This window comes from Vulpes lagopus, chromosome 18 (genome assembly GCF_018345385.1).
Source record: "Vulpes lagopus strain Blue_001 chromosome 18, ASM1834538v1, whole genome shotgun sequence".
NCBI lineage: Eukaryota > Metazoa > Chordata > Mammalia > Carnivora > Canidae > Vulpes > Vulpes lagopus.
The window spans coordinates 44,376,912-44,398,750 of NC_054841.1; the positions used below are offsets into that span (position 1 = coordinate 44,376,912).

The 21,839-nt window shown below is 46.0% G+C and overlaps 1 protein-coding gene across 9 annotated transcripts in view; it reads left to right on the plus strand.

Moving 5' to 3' along the window:
• The window catches only part of RIN2 (Ras and Rab interactor 2), a 229,881-nt gene that overhangs the window by 182,788 nt on the left and 25,254 nt on the right, over positions 1 to 21,839 (plus strand). For 8 of the 9 annotated variants that reach the window (XM_041732125.1, XM_041732119.1, XM_041732126.1 and 5 more), the window contains 5 exons: positions 3,673 to 3,865; positions 7,068 to 7,179; positions 10,581 to 10,653; positions 16,492 to 16,583; positions 19,834 to 21,033. In XM_041732125.1, the coding sequence (XP_041588059.1) occupies positions 3,674 to 3,865; positions 7,068 to 7,179; positions 10,581 to 10,653; positions 16,492 to 16,583; positions 19,834 to 21,033 (1,669 nt within the window). In that variant the 5' untranslated portion in view covers position 3,673. The remainder of the gene's footprint in view (positions 1 to 3,672; positions 3,866 to 7,067; positions 7,180 to 10,580; positions 10,654 to 16,491; positions 16,584 to 19,833; positions 21,034 to 21,839) is intronic. The other variant, XM_041732122.1, reaches the window with a different exon arrangement.

Here is a 21,839-nt window from a genome sequence, read left to right on the forward strand (position 1 = left end):
GGCGCCACCTTCAGACTGGGGCGTGATTCTGGAGACCGGGGATTGAGTCCCACATCAGGCTCCCTGCATGGAGCCTGCTTCTCCCTCTGCCTGTGTCTCTGCCTCTCTCTCTCTCTCTGTCATGAATAAATAAAATAATAAAATCTGTAAAAAAAAAAAAAAAAAAAAACAAAGCTAACAGGGCAGTTGGAGTCTCCCCTTGGCCTGATCCCACAGGGAGCTCTGCCTCAGGGACAGCACCCCAGAGTTGTCTCACCTTCAGGCACACAGGCCGTTCCTCTATTCCCTGGTTCAGTGTATTAGTAGCAGTGCAGCTGCTCCCAGGGGAGGACATAACTTCCCAGATGTGACCGGGCCCAGGGGGCAGATGACACCCGTGGTGCGGGGTGGGGGTGGGTAGGGACTGGTCTAGTCTGGTAAAGGGGAACTGGGCAGGGCACCAGAAGCCTGCAGTTCACACTCCTTGCCCTCATTAGCTCTTTCCTGAAGGTTGTCTTGTCTCTGATAAAGGCCAAACTGCCTTGTTTCATTCTTCCTTTCAATCTATCTTATAATAATATATTATAAACCTCAGATATCTGACTGTTAAAGAAAGGTGTTAGCTTGGTCGTTTGCAAAGACAAGATCTAATCTATGGTTGCTCCTTTATGAAGCCCCACGAAGCTTATTCACTGTCTTCCTGTCTGGGTCCTGGCTTTTTAGGCTGAGATGGGTTGTCAGGACAAAGACTCTTTACTTCTTGAACAACTGAGGTGCACAGAATGTGCCCTTCTAAGGAAGGAAGACATGGCAACATATTTACTCACAGCACACATGAGTGTTAGGATTGCTGTATTAGAGATTCTAGAATTTTCTCTTGGTAAAATATCACTAGCCTGAGATGGCAGGGATGAAAGGCTTACTTAGATTTGGAGAATTCTCGGTGGTATGTTACTACCACCCCCACCTCCCACCGAAAAAACCTCACTGCACTTAATTGGTTCTGAGTTCAAGTACACATTTTGTTCCTCATGCTCCTCAGACTGAGGCATCAGCAAGTCCTGGAGCTCATTAGAAATGCAGAGCCCCACCCCAGAGCTGCCGAATCAGATCCTCTGGAGCTGAGACCAGGAATCTGTAGTTTAACAAACCCTAGGAGATTTCTCTCTCAGGCTCAAGAGCTAATCCAAGGCAATGGTTGTAAACTCGGCTGCAAGTTGAGATTGCCTGGGGAAATTTTTAAAATTCTGATGCCTGTGCCCCATCCCAAAGTGTCTGATTTATTTGATCTCAGGTGCAGTCTAGCCATCAAAACATGCTTAAGTTCTCCAGGCAGTTTTGCTTGGCAGTCAGCGTTGAGAATCACTGCTCTAAAGTTGCCTCATTTACCTCACATGAAAGGAATTCTAACACCAGCTTCATTTTGAAGAGTATGTTCTTATAGCTGCAAAGATTCACTTCAAAATACCTAGAGGCCCTGGAATGGCATTTGCACAATGAGAAACTGCTCTTTTTTTGGCCCAGACTCTCCCATCTGGAAAGTTGTAGCAAATGTGAAGGAAAACTTTAAGGGGAAACAAAAATGTAAATCTTGAATGGAAGCACGAGATTCTTCAGAGCTGAAGAAAGTCGAACATGCATGGAAGACATTAGGTTGTGGGTCTCTGCCCAGCCCATGCGCTCTCTTTGTGGGTATTGTTACTGAGCCTGCTCACCCAAGGATGATCTTCTATATTCAACTCCAGCTCTTAGGAGTGGAGTGGGCCAAATGGGAAGAGTTCACTTTTTTTTTTTTTTAACGTTTTCCCACTCTTGGCTATTTGACTTTATCATCATCATTTGCAATGTTAAAAACTTCATTCAGGCCACACATTTGGGTTTCTTTCGATTTAGAAGTTTGAAGACCATTTGAACCCCAATGTGAACTTGACTCTTCAAATGTGAGTGATCAGGTTTGATATTTTCCACTGGCCGCTCCAGGACCGGTGTTGATGACTGGCTCAAGGACAGCCAGGACATGGTAGAGGAAGAGAGACACCAGAGCCATGCACTCTTGGGTTGGAATGCCCACCTGCTCACTCTCACCAGAGGCATATACTTGCCTTGGGCAAGTTACTCAAGAAATCCGGGTTTCCCTGTCCCTCTACCCCACCCCGCCGTTTTTTTTTTTTTTAATTTAAAGATTTTATTTATTTATTCAAGAGAGACAGAGAGAGAGAGAGGCAGAGATGCAGGCAGAGGTAGAAGCAGGCTCCATGCAGGGAGCCCGACGTGGGACTTGATCCCAGGTCTCCAGGATCACGCCCTGGGCTGAAGGCAGTGCTAAACCACTGAGTCAACAGGGCTGCCCCACCCCACCTTTTTTTAAACACTGGATTCCTGGTACCTGCCTTTGGGGGCTATTATAAAGGAAATGAGAGAATATTTGCAAAGGGCCTGGCACACAGTAGACACTACGTAGATATGTGCTCACCTGTTTTCGTGATCTTTCTTGTTACCTGCAAAGTTGGAGGGACACCAGACCTCTTGAATTTTTAGCTCTGCCATTTCATGGGTGTTTATAATTCTGGACAGCCCAATGCCTTCTTGAGGCCTCAGTTTTCTCATTCATAAAATGGGATTTAAATACTCAGGCACAGGATTAGTGTTGGCACCAAAGGCAACTATGCAAATCAATATATTTTTAAATTGAGATTTCAATCATACATCATACTTTAAAGTGTGCAATTCAATGGTTTTCATCACATTCACAGAGTTGTACAACCATTAGCACATCTTGGTCCAGAACATTTTCTTTACCTCAGAAAGGAACTCCCTGCCTATTAGCAACCACTACCCATCCTGCCCTCACCACTAGTCCCAAGCAACCACTAATCTTTCTGTTTCTCTATTTTTGTCTAGTCTCCATATTTTGTATAAAGTGTAGTCATACAATATCTGTGTCTAGCTGCTTCCACTTAGCATGAAGTCTTCACAGTTCATCCCATTTTGGAGCATGGATCAGTACTCCATTCATAAAAAGAATGAATGATTATTATGACTGAATAAAATTCCCCTTTTTATTTATTCATTCATTAGGTGATGGAAATTTGGGCTGTTTCCACTTTATAGCAATTATGAACTAATGTTAGTATGATCTTACGAATAGCACAGCATTATTCAACTGTGAGATTGTATTACAAATAATATTAGTAATAAACATGCCTAGATGTGTGAAAAGAAATGAAATCCAGTTCACTTGGGTACAAATGAGGGTGCATAAATGAGTGTGAATGTTTTGGTTTTGCTTTGGCGCATGCCATGGTGGTGCTTATGAGATATGCTTCTCAGTCATAGAACCTCGTGTTACCAGATTGAATGCAGCATTTAGGGTCCTGCACTTAAATTGTGAAATGATTTATGCCAGAAGAAAGACTCAGCAGCATTCAATTTAGAGCTTTTTGAAAACTGGGTTAGAAATAGAAGGTCTGTTGGGTCTGTGGAGTATTCTGTTTAATAGTATAGACATGGAGTGAGAGCTAATGTGGCATCTACCTTCAGAAAGCTTCTGGGTTAGAGGGGAAGACAAGTGAGGTGGTGATGAAAGATGGCTGATGTGCTAGGACAGGCCTAGCCTAGAGACTGTAGGATGGTTTCCTCATCAAGGAAATGGGACTGCAGCCATTTGACCCCTGCCAATTCTCTTTCTCCTAGCATGGTGAGACACAAGGATGATGGCTATTCCAAAGAAAAGGATATGAAGACCTGTCCGCGGGACTCTGGCTATGACAGCCTCTCCAGCAGGCTCAGCATCTTGGACCGGCTTCTACACACCCATCCGATATGGCTGCAGCTGAGTCTGAGTGAGGAGGAGGCAGCACAAGTCCTCCGGTCCCAGCCTCCGGGGGTAAGACTCAGAATCCTGGGAAACAGGTTGAGAGAGGCAGGGCTGCTGCTTCCTTAAAGAGAAAGACTTGGAGTTCCAGTAAGTTCTTCCCAGGCTGTAGGGATCACGGCTTCCAGTGTGCACCTGGGTTGCAATGCAAGGGGATTGTGGGATGTCTGAGGTAGCTCCAAGGAAAAGAGCCCTTCACGGTTTGTCTTTCTGTCTTCATTGGCTCTGTTACCAAGGGAGGTCTAGGACTTGGCAGGATGACAGGCATCTGAGTAATGAGGAGGGCCCTGGACTGGCATCTTGGGCCTCAGAACTGAGGATGACCCTGGTTGCCGGGTCTTTAGTTGCCCTTGCTATTTGCATCCTGAGCCTGAGATCCCTGCCAGGGTCCAGCCATTCAAAGAGGCACTTCCAAAGTTCAAAAGTTCAGTGTCGATAGGCTTGTCTTCTCTGGCTGCTGATATGATCCCATTTCCTTGGGCTTCATCAGTGGCTTCCCACAGGGCTCACAGTCCAATTTTGTTTCTCCAGCTACTGCCTACCCAACACCCATCTCTTAATCAAGACTATTCCACAACTCTGTAGAGGTTCCTCAAAAAATATCACTCAGTGACTGGTGTATCCCATGCTGCTCAAGTGGTAGGCACTTGCCCCATGTGGCTATTTAAAATTACATTAATTAGAGGCACCTGGGTGGCTCAGTGGTTACACATCTGCCTTTGTCTCAGGTTCTGATCCCGGGATCCTGGGATCGAGTCCTGCATCAGAGTCCTCACATAGAGCCTTCTTCTCCCTCAGCCTGTGTCTCTGCCTCTCTCTCAATCTGTGTCTCTCATGAATAAATAAACAACATCTTTAAAATTAATTAATTAATTAATTTACATTAATTAAATTACATTAAAAATTCATTTCCTCAGTGGCACTAGCCACAGATGTCTGGATGCTACCATATAGGATGGTGCGGAATATCAAGTTTCCGTCACAGAAAGTTATACCAAACAGTACTGTGTACCACGTCTACTTCCCAAAAAGAATAAATACAATAAATCCACAGATAAAGTTAGACTCAGAACAACTCATGATAAGAGATAGAAACTAAGAAATAGATGAAGAAGCTTGGGGAAAAGGGGCGGGAGGGGGGGGGAACCTCCCTCCATCCTAGCTAGCTGAGAATGTTGTAGCAATTGAACACAAAATAAACTTGAGTTTCTTATCAGCCAGAGCCTCTCTGTTATCACTTTTTGACTTATAAGTGAGTCTTTGTTTCTCATCTGACAGAAATAGAGGGGACTGAGACTCCTGTTGGATCCTGCTCAGGGTGACGAGGTGCAATATTTGATCATCCTTGTGGAAAGTTCCGTGGCCAGCATATGCCCGGTCCTTTCCTGCAGCCTGGATCTGTATGATCAGTACCCACATCTGTGCTGCCCCCTCTTCTTGGAAGTTGAGTTGTCTGCACCTGCATTTCTGCACCGAAATTCTGAGGAGGGAGGTTGCCCTGTGTTGCCAGGCAACAATTCCCTTCCTTCCTGGCTTTCTTCCCAGTGCCGGGCACATCCATTCCTGCTGAGACCTGTGGGGCACGAGTCAGGAGAATGTTCTGTGTGCCCATCTACTTGATCCCTGGGTGGGACCTGCCTGACGAGTTAGGGCAGGCTGAGGGCAGGCTGAGGACAGGAGCAGGATGGAGCAGGAGAGGCCAGAGTGAACCAGAAGCCAGACGCTGAAGGGAAGGAAAGCGGGTCTGAGAGGAAGGAAGATTTGAAAGTCCAGCCGTGGTGGCATGAGTCCTTGGGGTGCCACCATCCTTAGTTCATCTATGTCCTAGGGTAGGAATCAGCAACCTTTCTATAAAAGGCCAAAGTATAACTATTTTTGGCTTTGTGGGCCATATAATCTGTCACAACCTCTCAAGTCTGCCTTGCAACCACACGCAATATGTAAATGAATGAGCGTGGCTTTGTTTCAATAAAACTTCATTTATAAAAATAGGCAGCAGGATAGATTTGGTGGCCCAAGATTGGTGCTGGGGGTTGGGTTGGTTTAAAGCACAGGTCTGGGGCAGCCCAGGTGGCTCAGCGGTTTAGCGCCACCTTCAGCCCAGGGCTAGATCCTGGAGACCTGGGATTGAGTACCGCGTTGGGCTCCTTGCATGGAGCCTGCTTCTCCCTCTGCCTGTGTCTCTGCCTCTGTCTCTGTCTCTGTCTCTGTCTCTCTCTCTCTCTCTCTGTGTGTGTGTGTGTGTGTGTGTGTGTGTGTGTGTCTCATTAATAAATAAAATCTTGTAAAAAAATAAATAAATAAATAAAGCACATGTCTGAAGACAGTATTAGAACCTGGAGGGAGATTATCACAGATTGGAGTGACTCAGGTAAAAATGGACCTGCAGTTCCAGCGTTGGCTTCAGTAAACCTCAGAGCATACCTCCCCACCTCCCTGGTGGGGCAGACATTTTTATCTCCAGCAATAGTTACCCTACCTGGTCTTGCCATATCATCCTGTATTCCAAGAGAAGCTAGCAAGTCAGATTTTAATTTTAAAAACCTGCTTTTTTACTCGGAAACAAATTTTCTTTCTTTTTTTTCAAGATTTATTTATTTATTTGAAAGAGAGAGATAGTGTGTGGGGAGGGGCAAAGAGAAGCAGACTCCACTAAACGTGGAGCCTGATGTAGGGCTCAATCCCACGACCCCAAGATCATGACCTGAACCAAAATGAAGAGTTGGACACTCAACTGACTGAGCCATCCAGGCGCCCCACAAATTTAATTTTCTCTCATAAATATACCCATGAGCCAACTTAACCAGTGAACTCCCAATTCACCTCCTGTGGTTCAGCCATGTTACCCATGTTTAGAATCTGGGTTTCATCAACCGTAATGCCCGTAAAAGACAAGGGCTAAAGAACATGTAACATGAACTATAAAACAATCAACAAACCGAAAATGCTGCTGCTGACTAAAGGAGCTCTTAGTCTCATGGGGAAGAGTCTGTCAAAGGGGAAGTAGGATTCTTTTGAAGCCAGTTATCAAAAGAAGGCAGCTGGTTCTTGATAGTCCCTTTCACTGGCAATAAAGTGTCCCAGGTTGAGCCCTGCAGTTTAGTTATAAAGGACATTCTTGCCATGGATGTTGGGTGTGCAGGAAACCATATGCCCATATGCCCATGTTCTTCCAGATACTTCCTAAGCTTGAGGTTTTTTCTCCCTCTGCTAGATCTTCCTCGTTCGAAAATCCACCAAAATGCAGAAGAAAGTTCTCTCACTTCGTCTGCCTTGTGAATTTGGAGCCCCACTCAAGGAATTTGCCATAAAGGAAAGCACATACAGTAAGTGGTCACCTGATGGTGAAGTCCTGGTTGATGGGAGGAACTCAGGTCTCCTGAGCAAGTGGAAGTGGAAAGTAGCTTGCCCTTTGCGACAGACAGATATGAGTCTGAGTCCTGGCACTGATATTTATTCATTCAGTGACTGGGCAGCTAGACTATACAAGGAGCCTTGGTTTTCTTATCAGTATAATGGGGTGATCGCAACATCAGGGAGCTGTTAACAGTTTTATTGAACACAAGCCTGTGTGCAAAGTGTGTAGTCCACTGCTCAGCACATGGCAGGTTGGCTTTCTTGCCCCCTTCCCAGTTAAGTAGAGCATGGATTTGGTTCCTAGGTCTGCTGATGACTAACCACACGACAAGCCACAACAACTGTGCCTTTTTATGGGATGTCATGCTAAAGCATGTGCCTGGACATCTTTGTGAATAATCCTTGAGCGGACATGTTGCCTCCAGACAATTGCTGTTCAGTCTTGTATGAAACACAGCTAACTGGAGGCAGAATGAAGCCCTTTGAAAAAAATCAACTGGTGGAAGTTTTGAAGGGAGAGTAGTGGCATTGGTCTTCTCTCTGTTCTGCACTCACTGAAAATGTAAAGACTTGGGAGGCCATGTTTTAAATATAAAAGGGAACATGCAGTGCTGGTGTATTGCGAGCCTCCAAGAAAGGATCCGTGGCAATCTGTGCTCCAAAGGGGAAGGCTTCATTGAAATCACAGGTTAGCAAGCTGAGAAGTGAAGGCCAGGAGAGGTGAGTTTGGCAGCTCATTGACTCTCTGAGACCAAGACTGAGACCAGAATTTTCCCTTGCTTCCTGATTTCCACCTAAGCAAGCCTCAAGCCCTGCATTTGAAGTAATAGAAGGTACTGAGGTCAGTTTAAGGGCAGATAAGAGATTACACCCAACCCAGAGTTCATAGTCTCGCTGAGCCAAATTGCCTTCATGGAGCCTAGAGAAGACGTTCCCCACAGAAGTGAAACCTGCCAACCTCTTTGTCGTCAGCCTCAGATTTGGCTGTGAACCTGGGCCTTGTGATGTTTTTCCTCTGGGCTTCACAAGGTCACTGATCCCGGGAGAACCTCCACGAGTGGCTTATATCAGTTTTATTTGCATTAGGAAGTAATCACAAGATAGATGGTAAAACCTCTGTTCTAAAGACCATGGATCAAATTTTAAGTGAGGGAAGGCAATGCTGAGGTGGCTTTTGGAAGTCGCTAACCGAGAAGTGCTAGATATAACTGATTTTTATATCTCTTCTAATTTCCAAAGTTTAGCGTGATAAATTAGCCTGGAAGCCCCCATTCTCTGCCCCCCTACATTAAGTACAGTTAATATTTGTACTTTAAAGCTTTCTTGGTGTTTATCTTAGATTCCTCCTGGCTGAAGATTTTTTCTCCCTGTTGTGTCAGGACTTGTATCAATTCCCTACTCCTAGCCAGGGGACTTAATGTGATTGAAAAAACTAGTCTGAACAAATCATTCACCTGTAACTAGTCATCACGTCTTGGTCCCACCATGATGGCCTCTTTTTGGCCGGGCTCTGGCTTCTCTGTGAATGGAGCTGAATTGAGAAAGGAAGAACTTATAAGAAAAACACAGATATTTTGTCAGACTGTATGGATAATATGGTTTAGTGACAGAGACCGGCTCATATTTGTAGAGACTACTTTCACATGAATTATTCCATTTTTAAAAATTTATTTTATTAGATAATAAACAGGTTTTACTGGCATAAATGGTATTATGACAATCAAAAGTGCCCCCCCCCCAAGACTAAAGGCAAAAGGAACTGCACATGAGTACTCTAGTTATAAAAGTTGCTTCCCACAGTGGTACAGGTTAACAATTCTGAAACCACTGCACATGTATACTGGAGTTTACCAGTTAAGTAAATGATGGCAGGTGGTGGGAGCCGTGTTTCTTACCTTGGACATGGGGGTTACAGAGCAGTAAGAGCAGGAAACTAGAATGATCCTTGTGGTAAGGATTAGTGTTGGAGACATGAGCGAGAACTCATGTCTCTCTTAGTATGGATAAGGAAGGTTACATATAGGGAATATTTATAGTCAGATGTGTTTACACAGGTTAGTATACACACATATCTCTTTCTTTGGTCTGCCAGCTGAGACAGTAACACCTAAAAGAAACAATATCCCAGGAGCGGCCAGCATACCTAATGCCAAGATCTTCATGTTTCTTTGCTTGTTTACTTTAAAATTTTTTTAACGTAAATTTGACTTAGTTAACATAGAGATCAGTGTTGATTTCTGGAGCAGAATTCAGCCATTCATCACTTACATACAGTTACTCCATTTTTTAAAATTTCAGTTCCTACTCCTACCATCTGGGAGAGAGGGGAAAGTCCTATTCTTGTCCATTGTACATATGAGAAAAAGAAGGCTCAGAGAGGTTCACCTACCCTACATCAGTTTCCTCCTACTTAATTAATTAATTGTGCACGTGTATGTTTCTATTTCTGTCGGTCTGTCATGGTGTATGTGAAGAGGCACAGGTGTGTTTAGGGGTGCTACAGAGATACTAAATAAACAAAATAATACAACCTAAGCAAATAACAAGCAACTTAAAATTGATTGCAGAACAGAGGAAATCTTCACAAAGCAGAGGATATTTGAAATGTTTTTGGAAAAGCGGCTGAGTGGCATTTTGGCTGACGTGATGTGAGGAGTGGTTGGCAATTCATAATTATTTAAAGTCAAACTGTTCAGTGTCCTGCCGCTTGAAAGATGTGCAAGATGGCTCCCCATCTTGCCAGAACATGGTCACTGGGAAGCTTGTGCACTTGGTGGTGGCAGCAGTGGTGGGTGGGGACACTCTAAGTAAATGGGTTTTAGAATCTTTCGTACTGAACTTAAACAAAAGCTAATTTCCTGGAACTTTGTGTCTTCCTCCAAGATTTGTACTCCTTTTGCCTCGTGTCTTAACCAGAGGTGGCCTGTTTTGTAAAAGAAGAATGTGACTCAGTAGGTCCACCCAAGAAGGGTCAAGGGCAGTGAGGGCTTTTTCCCCAGCCCTGTTGTATGTTCATGGCCTCTCATGCCAGCCTGACTGGCCCCTCATCCCCTGCCCAAATTTGTGTTTGAATTTTTTAAAGAAAAAGATAGTTGTGCAATTTGAGCCCATGCTGATCTGTTTACCGAGCACCAGAGCATGTGCTCCCAATGAGTCAGGAGCTGAACTTCAAGGCCACGCTTTCTTTACTGGCCTGCTTTCTGAGTGACACTCATCCTCCTCACATCTGGTTCTGATAAGCCACAACAGTAGTTGATTTGAGAGCACAGAGATGGTCCTGCGCAGATGGCAGACAACACCAGAGGGCCTTCCCTTTCCCAGAATAATGCTCTGGGTTACTCAGATGGTTTCCGAAATCTCTCTTTTGCAGCCTTTTCCCTGGAAGGCTCGGGAATCAGTTTTGCAGATTTATTCCGGCTCATTGCTTTTTACTGCATCAGCAGGTAAGACCTCATCACCTCTTACAAGTTCAAGCACCTCCTTGGTGCGTACAAAATGAACGGCCCCGGGGCTTCTTGATTGAAGTAGGGCAGAGGAGTCTGGGATGCCTGCCCCCTATGAGATGACTCTGAAAGGATTGGCTACTGGAATAAAATAGTCACCAAGTCCCCTCTGCCAGGCTTCAGATCAAAATAATTACCCTGGCCCCTCCAAATTAATATGCCTGTGTCCTCAAGCTGTTCCCATGGCTCTTTTCACCTAGACCCATCAAGCAGGGGAAAAAAACATGCATAGACACATACATGCACACACAGAAAGGGACTCATGATGTAAGCCTGTAACATTTAAAGATCACCAGTAATGTTTCTGAAAACTCTCTGAGGGATGGAGTTCATGCTAGAAATGTGGGCTCCTTAACCCAGCCCACAAGTGTTGCATCACTGTCATACAGGCCCACTTGCGGTGCTCATGCCCTTTTTGTAACTAAAGCAACTGTGTTAGGCTACAAGTAGTTCAGCCCCAAATCACTATGTTAGGAAGCGATGGGGAGGCTGTGACTTGTTGAAGGCTCCCCCCTTTTCTTTCTTTTCTAGCCATAATAGTTTTTCAAATGGAGTGTTCTTTTGGTGATTCAGAATCCATACTCTTCATCTGCAGAACCTGACATTGCATCCATGTAGGGCCGCAGAGCTCAGTTGGCCTCCTTGGCTTCTCTATGTGCCTGTTGGAGCCAATAGAGCCCAGACAGGCATGCGTTACCAGGTTGTTTCCAAAGATCTTGTCTCATAGCCATCCTAATCTGAAGCGGTCAAGCTTATTTGGGTTTCCTTTCCTTCTTGTTAATTTAAGGGTCAAGTTAGTTCTCAAAGACTGAGTTATACGTTTGTTGTACGTGTTGGGTTAGACCCTCCCAGGGGCAGGCAATGAGCTGTCACCCCAGAAGTCACCTGTCTGGTGAAGCCAGTGGCCTGAAGGTGGAGAAGCACTTCCAGTGGGGGCCTCCAGCACTGATTACCTGGAGGAAGAAACCAAGGGGCTTCATCTAGAGTTGAACCTCGTGGGCAAGAGCCCTTCGCCTGTGTGAGGATGAATATCTGCTGCCCAAAGGAAAGAAGAGGCTAGGGCAGAGGCCCCCACCGTCCCTAGGGATCCACACCTGGTCTGATTTGAGGCCAACCAGTTTGGAAAGTGAATTTCAACACTAACCTATTGGTCAGAGGTGAAGTTGGCCGATGCTTACTCTTAAGCATTGGCTTGTTGATTGTCCTGTTGTTGTGAAAGATTATTACATTTATCAAACAGTATTTGGCATCAGCACACAAAAGATACTATCTCTCCCCTCAGTATTCATAATAGACTGGCATACCTGCTGTCTGGGGATATTTGGTGGTTGAAGGAGATAAAGCACACAGAAGCCTTCTCTAAACTACAAAACATGATACCAATATAAGGTGCTTATGGACACATTGCACATTGACATTTTGTTATCAGAGCGACCTGAGATTCATTTTCCTGTTTGTTTTTCCCCAAATCCAAAGGTTCTTAATGTTTTGCTTCTCCTCTAATGCTTTCGGTTACTCATTTACCTAAATCAGTGTTCTCAGTAATCAGTACTTGATTTGACCCAGTCTCACCACAATATTCTTAAAATGTTGTCCTTCGTTATTGGTACATAAATATATTCACATGGAGAAAGTGGTTGTGTTGTCAGCCCCAGTGATATCCCCAGAATGCATATGCACAGGTGCACTAGCTAGGGAGTTCATGAGTCAGTCAGCATGTGGTTTGACACATCAGGAAGATACATGAAGAGTAGGGGATGAGGACACAAATGAGATGCAAACCTTGGCCACCAATGCCAGGTAGCTCCCTGTCAGTTCGGCATCATCAGTGTTGTGGAGAGCACTGCCTTGCAAACTTTTATGCATGCTAGCATTACCTGGAATCTTGTTGGAATGCGGATTCTGATTCAGGGGGTCTGGGGAAGTGCCTGAAAGTCTGAGTTTCCAACGGTCTCCCAGGGAATTAAGCCAATGTTGCTGGTCCTACAATTATACTTTGATTAGCAAAGGGCGGCTAAAGGAAAACACATTTCTTAATTATCAGTGGTTAAGTATGATTATCATTTCAGGGGTTTTCTATATATATGCCAGGCACTATACATACATTATTTCTGATCCTCATGGCAGCCCTGAAATTAGGATCATGAATACACCATGGCTCAGAGAGTGAGGCACTTGGCTGCAATCATTCAATAAGTAGGTGGCAGATAATAGATTTATACCCAGGCCTGTCGGGATGCCTGGGTGGCTCAGTGGTTAAGCGTCTGCCTTCTGCTCAGGGCATGATCCTGGGTCTGAGGATCGAGTCCCACATCAGGCTCTCTACATGGAGCCTGCTTCTCCCTCTGCCTGTGTCTCTGCCTCTCTCTCTCTCTCTCTCTCTCTCTCTCTCTCTCTGTCTCTCATAGGTAAATAAATAACATCTTAAAAAAAAATAAACCCAGGCCTACCTTGTTGCCAGAGCCCACATTTTGCCATCATACAGCACCCCTCCATGGACCTTGGGGTCCAATACACCTGGGTTCCTGGCCCCCCCTTATTTCCACGTTAGCTCTGTGAGTGAGTGTGGGGACCTCCCCATCTGTCGTATATCCTGTGCTCCTCATCCATGAAATGGAGGACATCAAGCTTCTTCCCAGGGGCCCGTGTGGTCCTACAAGAGTTACAGTGCTTGTGCCTTAGTAGGTACTCAATAAAGTCAGTGTTCTTCCCTGACATACAGAGAAAAGTTTAAGAAGTAGATAATATGTGTATTAAAACTCTTGAGTGAAACATTTATACCTAACCTGGCTTTATTTTGTCTGTTACACAGGTTCTAGAATCAGGGCCCCTTTCTTTTTTTTTTCTTTTTTTAAGATTTATTTATTTATTTATGATAGACATAGAGAGAGAGAGAGAGAGAGAGAGAGAGAGGCAAAGACACAGGCAGAGGGAGAAGCAGGCTCCATGCGGGGAGCCCAATGTGGGACTGGATCCCGGGGCTCCAGCATCGTGCCTGGGCCAAAGGCAGGCGCTAAACCACTGAGCCACCCAGGGATTCCCAGGGCCCCTTTCTTTAACAGGATACAGATGACAGGGAAGTGATTGCATGTGTGTGTGTGTGTGTGTGTGTGTGTGTGAGAGAGAGAGAGATAGAGAGAGGGAGGAAGAGAGGAGAGAGAGAGAGAGAGAGAGAGAGAGAAGATGCTATGTTATACCCGTAGCTGCTACAGTGGAAGAGGACTCATGTATAACATCTAATTTTCCAGTAGATCAAAGCCTAAAACCACTCATTAGTGAAATACAGGTGTGGTTTCCTGTCATATGTGCCATTAAGAAAAATCAAAACTAGCCATGTGATGTTTAGGCTTTAGGTACTGCATTAGACAAGGTAAAAGTTGAAAATAAACATAGGTTGGTTTTGTCATATGTGGCTTTCCCCCAAATTGTCTAAAGAAAGATTTTAATTAAGTTTGTACAGCCATAGAAACATATATTTATGTGATGCTTTGGCGTTACAAACTTCTACTTCCCATTAATCTTCCTTTAAGATTATAATCTGAGTCATTGCCTCTCCCGGGTCAGGCAGCAGCTATTACAATCACTGCCATTCCCTGAGGCTCTGCCTGCTTCATCCAGAACAGATGCAAGTGGCCAAGAAGGAGGTGCTCACAACATCTGAAGCCAGAGGAAAGGGTCCCTGGAAACAAGGGGTGACCCAGGCTTGACACCTCAGGAAAGAACAGCCTCTTGACTGCCAACATCTAGTATTTATGTGAGCAGTATATTAGAGCCTATGCGACAAATTACATTTTATTCATGTTTTGCTCTTTTCATTGACCTTACTAATTTGTTATTCATTGTCAATAGCTTCAGGGGTTCCAAAATTCTCCAGTCATCCAGATTTAATCTGATTCAATTTAGAATGTTGCCTAATCTTACTGTAAACAACGAGTTATTTGGGATAGTCATTCTCTTCAATGGAAATTTTCACAGCATCTTGTGTAGACAAAATACAGGTGGAAGCTCCAGGTATTGTCCCTCACTTACTCCACCTCAGCCATGATGTCCTACTTGCTGTTCTTCATACCTGCCAGACTCTCTCCCACCCCAGGTCCTTTGCACCTGCTGCTCCCTCTGCCTAGAAAGTTCTTTCTTTCACAGTGTACTCCCTGGCCCCTTTTAGATCTTCAGTCAGGTTCATGGGGCCTTCTCTGGCCAAGTCTCACTCTTGAATACTCTTTGTTATTCCCCTTTTGCACATTTTTAAAAATCTGTGGCACACATCCCGTTCTCATGTATTCCACAAATTGTGTGTTTGTTCATTGTCATTTGGTGTCCACTGGAGTGAAACTCCATGCAGGCAGGGTCTTTTGTCTGATTGTTCTCAGCACCTGGGACAGTGTCTGGCACATCATAGATGACCATAAACATTTGTTGAGTGAATGAATGAACTATTTTAAGGATTTGCTTATTTATTTGAGAGAGAGAGCATGAGCAGGGGGAGGGGCAGCGGGAGAGGGAGAGAGAAAATCCTCAAGCAGACTCCCTGCTGAGTGCAGAGCCTGATGCAGGACTCGATCCCAGGACCCTGAGATTATGACCTGAGCCTAAACCAAGAGTCAACCGCTTAACCAACTGAGCCACCCAGGCACCCCTGAGTTCTTTTTGGGTAAGACCAATACCACCACTGAAAAAAAATTTTTTTTGATAAGTCACCATTGTTATTTCATATTCATTCATTCATTTATTCAAAACACGCTTTCTCCCTGTCTGTACGAGGCAAGGTGTTGTGAAAGCCCACAGGGGTGGGCTAGGGGGGTGAAACATCTAGGGGGTGAAACATCAATGCTTATCCCCTGTATATGAAAATAAACAGAATTTCTTTAGGTCTGCTTTTGCCCTTTAGGAGAAAGCAGGAGATCATGGTCCATGCATTTAGTAGTGGTGACACTATGCCCTGGCCATGGAGAGACCCTGGTGCCAGCTCAGCTCAGCTCCTTCCTGTTGGGCCTATTGGTCTGCGATGTTGAGTGTGTGTGTTTGTTGGTCTACACACGGTGCCATGCTGCTTGGGGGCAGGGTTGTTGCATAAAGTCTTTCCATTTGCCTCCCTACTCAGAGCACGGTGCAGGGGTGGCCGTAGGAACATTGCCTGGGAGTATGGCAGAAATGCCTAGTCTCCAGCCTCACCCAGCCTCCTGAATCAGAGCGTGCAGTAAAACAAGACTCCCAGGGATTCGCGTGCATGTTACAGATAGGGAAGCATTATCTGAAAACAAGAGCAAGCTTTGCCTTTAGCACACAAAGCACAGGGCATGGGCTCTAGCTGGAAGATGTCAAAGTAAAACCTACAGATAATGGTTGAGAAGCTGCCACGTGTAAGGAAGTGAGGTCATAAACCTTAGTTTTGGATTACACATTCCTACTCAGTGAGTTGGGGCCCAGTTTTCAGAACATGTAGCAAATTAGTACACAATGTTTTACATGTATATCCACCAACAGAGGGATTCTGATATTAGTGCTTAGATACAGTATAGCTACCCAGGAGGGAAACTGGTTCTCGCTACAGACACCAAAACCAGTCAGCCTGTCTCTCAGGCTGTCCCGAGTGTGTTACCACAGGCAAGAATAGCAGCCCTGTGGTCTTGTCCCCAGTAAAGACAGGTTCGGTCAGGCATGATGTAGTGTCTCCTTGGGACATTTCAGTTTAAGCTAAAACATGCCTAGGGTGGAAATGCAAACCAAAGATAGAAACAAGACACATAATTACAAATATTCTCTTTTTTGAAAAATCAGGGACGTTCTGCCGTTTACCTTGAAGTTGCCTTATGCCATTTCAACAGCCAAGACTGAGGCTCAGCTTGAAGAACTAGCCCAGCTGGGACTAAGTAAGTGGGTGCCCCCCCGCCCAGGTCTTTCTTGAAATGAATCTATGGGGCATAGTCCGTGTCAGGCTGGCTGGTGATACATTGTTCCATTGAAAAATCATCCCCATCTCCATTGGGAAGCTTGGCCTGCAGGCCCATGAGCTCCCTGATTCACACCTGTCCAGAGTCTTTTTTCTAAGCCAAACATTGATGACACTCAGAGGAAAGCACCTTGTTTGCCCGGGTAACCCCCACATCTCCCCAGCATCTCCACCTACCCTAAATGTCCAAGTCCTAATGGAACATAAACTTTGTCATGGGTCGTGTCTTTCCTTCCTGTGGTGTCTTACTGGGGAAAAGCAGTGCTTGGCAGAAAGGGAAAGCACACAGTACACCTCACGTGCGAGTTTTGTTCTGGAAGAACACATGGGCATTGACAGCACTTCTGTGCTTTAAGGAATCTGACCGTGCAGGCATCTAGCAGAACATCTGCCTCACTTCCTCTCTTGCTGTTCAATTTCAGTCCTGGTGTTCTGGGCCACATCCTTTATCCTGCCATGCATCCTTGCTCTGGCCAACTGGGCACTCGCTACCCCCTCCGGCCCCTTTGCCAACACCTCTAAACAGAATATTGTGTTTCTGGACAGTGACTGACAATGGATCAGGACATACAGTTCACCCAATTTCACTTCCTTATCCCATTGCCATGTGGAATTTTTGTGGGTTTAACTTTTGAAAACAAACAAACAAACAAGCAAGCAAACAAACAAAAAAGCTTTCCCTCTAGATTGGAAGGAGCAATTCTCTTAAGATTTTTAGGGCTTCAGTCTTCCAAAAGATTAACAATCAGGGCATAGTATTTGAATGGAAATGTGAGATTCTGAAATGCAAGTACGAGACCTCCTAGGACCTGTGAGAAGCCTGGAGGTAGATTCAGACTCCCTTCTCAAACTTAGATTGCTGCAAGAAAGTTTCCACATGTGTCTGAGGCCTGTCTGACAGGCAGTTAGGTAGTGGGATTGGGAAACCGATTCCTGGTAAAAATACCATGATAGGATAAATGTCCCTTCTGAAAAGTTACGCCATCTCTTGCAATGAATGGAGTTTCAGATGCCTTAGGAGAGAGCTTAAGACGTTTCCCGAATTTAAGTGACTATAATCACTAAGTCTCAGGCCTCTTGAGGACCTGCACCAGGTGACCTCGATCCACATAACACCTGGTTCTGTGGTCAGCGTGCAGTGCCTACTTTATGCCAGGGCTGAAGCACCGGAGTATCATGGTCAGTGCTTGTGTCCTGCAAAGATAAACGCAAAAATGCCTTGTTCTGGTGGCCACGGACCAAAAGCAAATGAGGTCTAATTAATATAAACTCAGTTTGTAATTGTCAGTGTACACATTATTCATTTTATGAAGAGGCAGCCCTTTTGAAAATGCTGAACTTCATTTATTTGTCCTTCCGACCAATGTTTCTGGAGGATCTGCCATGTGGCAGGCTCCCCATCAAGGGCTCAGAGGTTAATAGTGTCCGTCCCTCCCTTCCCCCACTACCCAGGTCTATGGTCCATATGGGAGAAACACTTACATGGGAGCTAAATGTACTGAGCATATAAAGTCTAGTAGTGGTGGCAGTAGAAAGCCTAAGAAGGATCCACAGGTGGTGGGAGCCATTCCACCAAGATATATACTGGGGGATAGAAATGCACATAAGGCAAGGCAACGTGTGATTTCAAATTTTCTAGTAGCCCCACTAAAGAAAATTAAAAAGACAAGTGAAATTAATTTTTATGATTTATTTTATTGAATGTAATACGGCTGAAATATTTCAACATAGAAACCATATTTTTTAAGTATTAATGCAATAAAAGCAACATTATAAAAACATTCCTGAGATATTTTACATTCTTTTTTGTCATACTAAGTGTTTGAATCCAGTACATAATTATCCTCACAGGGCCTGTCTCAACAGGCATTAAATTTTCATCAGAAACACATGGTCTGTATTTAAGATTTCACTAAATTTACGGTTGAAAACTACATTCACCAACCCTAGTTCCAAAACTACTTAAAAGTTAGTCAGTAATCAAATTGCACATCTGTTTTAAAATTTAATTGATTGACACGAAGTGAAATTTAAAATCGAACGCCTCTGTCACAATCGCTGGATTTCAAGCACTCAGTGGCTCTTGGGTGTTGGATGGCACAGAGCCAGAGAGAAGGAAAGGAAGGGCAAGAGGAAGCAGCTGACATGATGACAATACCAGGCATATTTACAACACAGAGAGGACAGGACAAGGTCTCCCAATGCTAGCCTCCCCACTGTCCCCCATGGTCAGCCATTCTGGGCCCATAGGAAAGAAACACATTCTAGGCAAACACAACAAGGCAGAGCTGTAGAGAAAGAGAATAGAGCTGTTCCAAATGGAAATCACAACAGAGACATTTACCACCATCACTGTCTCCCACGATTTGTGTGGAAACCCGAGTCCCATATGTAGGTGACATAGGGCATTGCTGCGGTAAGCCATGTGCCCTGCTCCAAAGAGTGTTGAGTGCATGTAGCCAAAGTCAGGAGGCCTAGAATTTAGGGAGTGTGGGCAGCTAACCACTAAGATAAATGGTTGAACTTGCACTTAGCGTTTGCATAGGTTGGCTGTCCTTTTTTTCTGCTGATGGGTTCCATCAGTGTATTTTTCCTCCTTTTGGGGTTTTAATGCTGAATGTGTAAAACCCTAAGCAGATTGTGTAACATCCCCCAGGCCCAGCTGCCGGTCCTGCCCACTAAAGGGGGAACTTGCCAGGTCCTCTGTGGAGCGCATCTCCAGGAAAAGTGGATTGGAAAGGATGGTTTGCTTTGCAAGGAGGCTCAGATTTTGTACAGCGAGTCGGGGAGCCGCACGGCCTTTTCCAGGCTTCTCCAGTAACGATTCTAGTCCTTTCTTTCCTCACCTGTGCAAAGCCTGGGCTGGCTTTGTCTGTTGGCCAAGCCTTTTCTCCAGGGCTTTGAAGGTGAAAAGCCCCTGGAACCTTCCTGTGAGCCCACAGCTGGGCCTGGCAGCATTTCCACCCTTTCCAGTAAGGGAGTGCAGTCAAAGAAAAAAAAAAAAAGAAAAAGAAAAAGGAAACACACACACACAAAGACAACACCCAAGCGTGGCGCCTCCCCCTCCAAAGACATGTGTTGTCATGCAAGTGTGCTTTTTTTAATTTGTGAAGGAATGGCCCTGAGAGTACTGTATTTACATTCTTGTGTTCACTGATAATGACTTTCAGATTTTTGGAGCTCTCCAGCTGACAACAAACCCCCAAACCCTCCACCTCCCCATAGGCCTCCCTCCTCAGACGGTGTCTGTCCTGCCTCGCGTCAGCTTTGCCTTATAAATGGAGTGCATTCTATAAAAACCAGGACGCCTTCGGAGCTGGAGTGCAGCCAGACCAACGGAGCCCTGTGTTTTATTAATCCTCTTTTCTTGAAAGTGCACAGCCAGGACCTCAGTGGGGGCCCGAAGCGGCCCTGCACAAGGACTCCCAACGCGAATGGCACCGAGAGGCCGCGGTCCCCCCCACCCAGGCCCCCGCCACCCGCTATTAATAGTCTGCACACAAGCCCTCAGCTGTCCAGGGCTGAAACCCCGGCGAGCATGCCAGAAACAGTCAACCATAACAAACATGGGAACGTAGCTCTGCTTGGAACGAAACCAGCCCCCATCCCTCCACCCCGGCTGAAGAAGCAGGCTTTTTTCCTGGACGCGGAAGGCAGCGCGAAGACCTTGACCGGAGGCCGGCCTCGCCCGGGCCAGGAGCGCCCTGAGCCCCAGGAGCCCCAGGAGCCCCAGGAGCCCCAGGAGCCCCAGGAGCCCCAGGAGCCCGAGCCCGAGCCGGGGCCCGGCACAGCTGGCCGGCCAGGTAGGGCCCCGCCTGCCGAGGCCCTGGGGGATTGCACAAGGGCCGCGGGCCCTGAATCACGGCCCCCGTGGCATGGAGGCGGCCAGAGGCTGAGCGACATGAGCCTTTCCACTTCCTCCTCCGACTCGCTGGAGTTCGACCGCAGCATGCCCCTGTTCGGCTACGAGGCGGACACCAACAGCAGCCTGGAGGACTGCGAGGAGGAGAGCGACCAGGAGACCCTGGCCCCCCCGATCAAGTCCAAGAAGAAGAGGAACGGCTCCTTCGTGCTGCCCAAGCTGGTCAAGTCGCAGCTGCGCAAGATGAGCGGGGTGTTCAGCTCTTTCCTGACCCCCGAGAAGCGCATGGTCCGCAGGATCGCCGAGCTGTCTCGGGACAAGTGCACGTACTTCGGCTGCCTGGTGCAGGACTATGTGAGCTTTCTGCAGGAGAACAAGGAGTGCCACGTGTCCAGCACGGACATGCTGCAGACCATCCGGCAGTTCATGACGCAGGTGAAGAACTATTTGTCTCAGAGCTCGGAGCTGGACCCCCCCATTGAGTCGCTGATCCCCGAAGACCAAATTGGTAAGTCCCCACTTTGCCTTTTTTGTTCTCTTCAGATACAAAAAGCCCCAATAACCTCGTAGGACAGTACACCCTATTGGAGTTCCCTTGGATGAAGTTCTCTCTGGACTTCTAAACAACAGCATTGTCCCTGCCCTCCACCGTTCCCTGTGGCACCCGGGGTCCTGAAAGCAGCCCTCACCTCATGCACCTGCCTCTCTGGCTGCAACCCAGGCTTGCAAGTGTTTGAGGGAGCCACTGATGGGAACTGGCAGGATGGTTCTGTTCTGGGATAGAATTTGCCTTCTGAGGGTCCAATTCCCCGCCTGATTTGGTGCTGGGTGTGTGACACAGCGGGGGAGCGTTTCCCGAAAGCGCATCCCCTGGCAGGCAGTGTACGCAAACAGAAAGGTGTCTGTGCTGTCTTCTGATAGGGTCTTTCTTCTGCTTTGTTTGGGAAGTATGCTTTTCACTGAGTGTATGTTCAGAAGAGTGCAGACATCACAGCTGTGCAGCTGGATGAGCTTCCATAGTGACCACAACTGTGTGACAAGTTAGAGCACAGTAAGCACAACAGACCCACATCTGGAAGCCCCCTGAGACTACCACCCTGTCCCCCTTCTACCAAAAGGGTAACTGCCCTTCTGGCTTCTGATGGTGCAGAATTCCTGAAGCAACACGGTTTGGGAGTAAGGAAAAAAAGGAAAAGACAAGTTTATTTTGTAATCTTTCAAATAAGTAACATATTTGGTGGTCACGTGAAAGGTGTTTTCTCTGAAATCAAGGGGAAATATTTTCTTTATAACCTCACTGAAGGGCTGAATTGC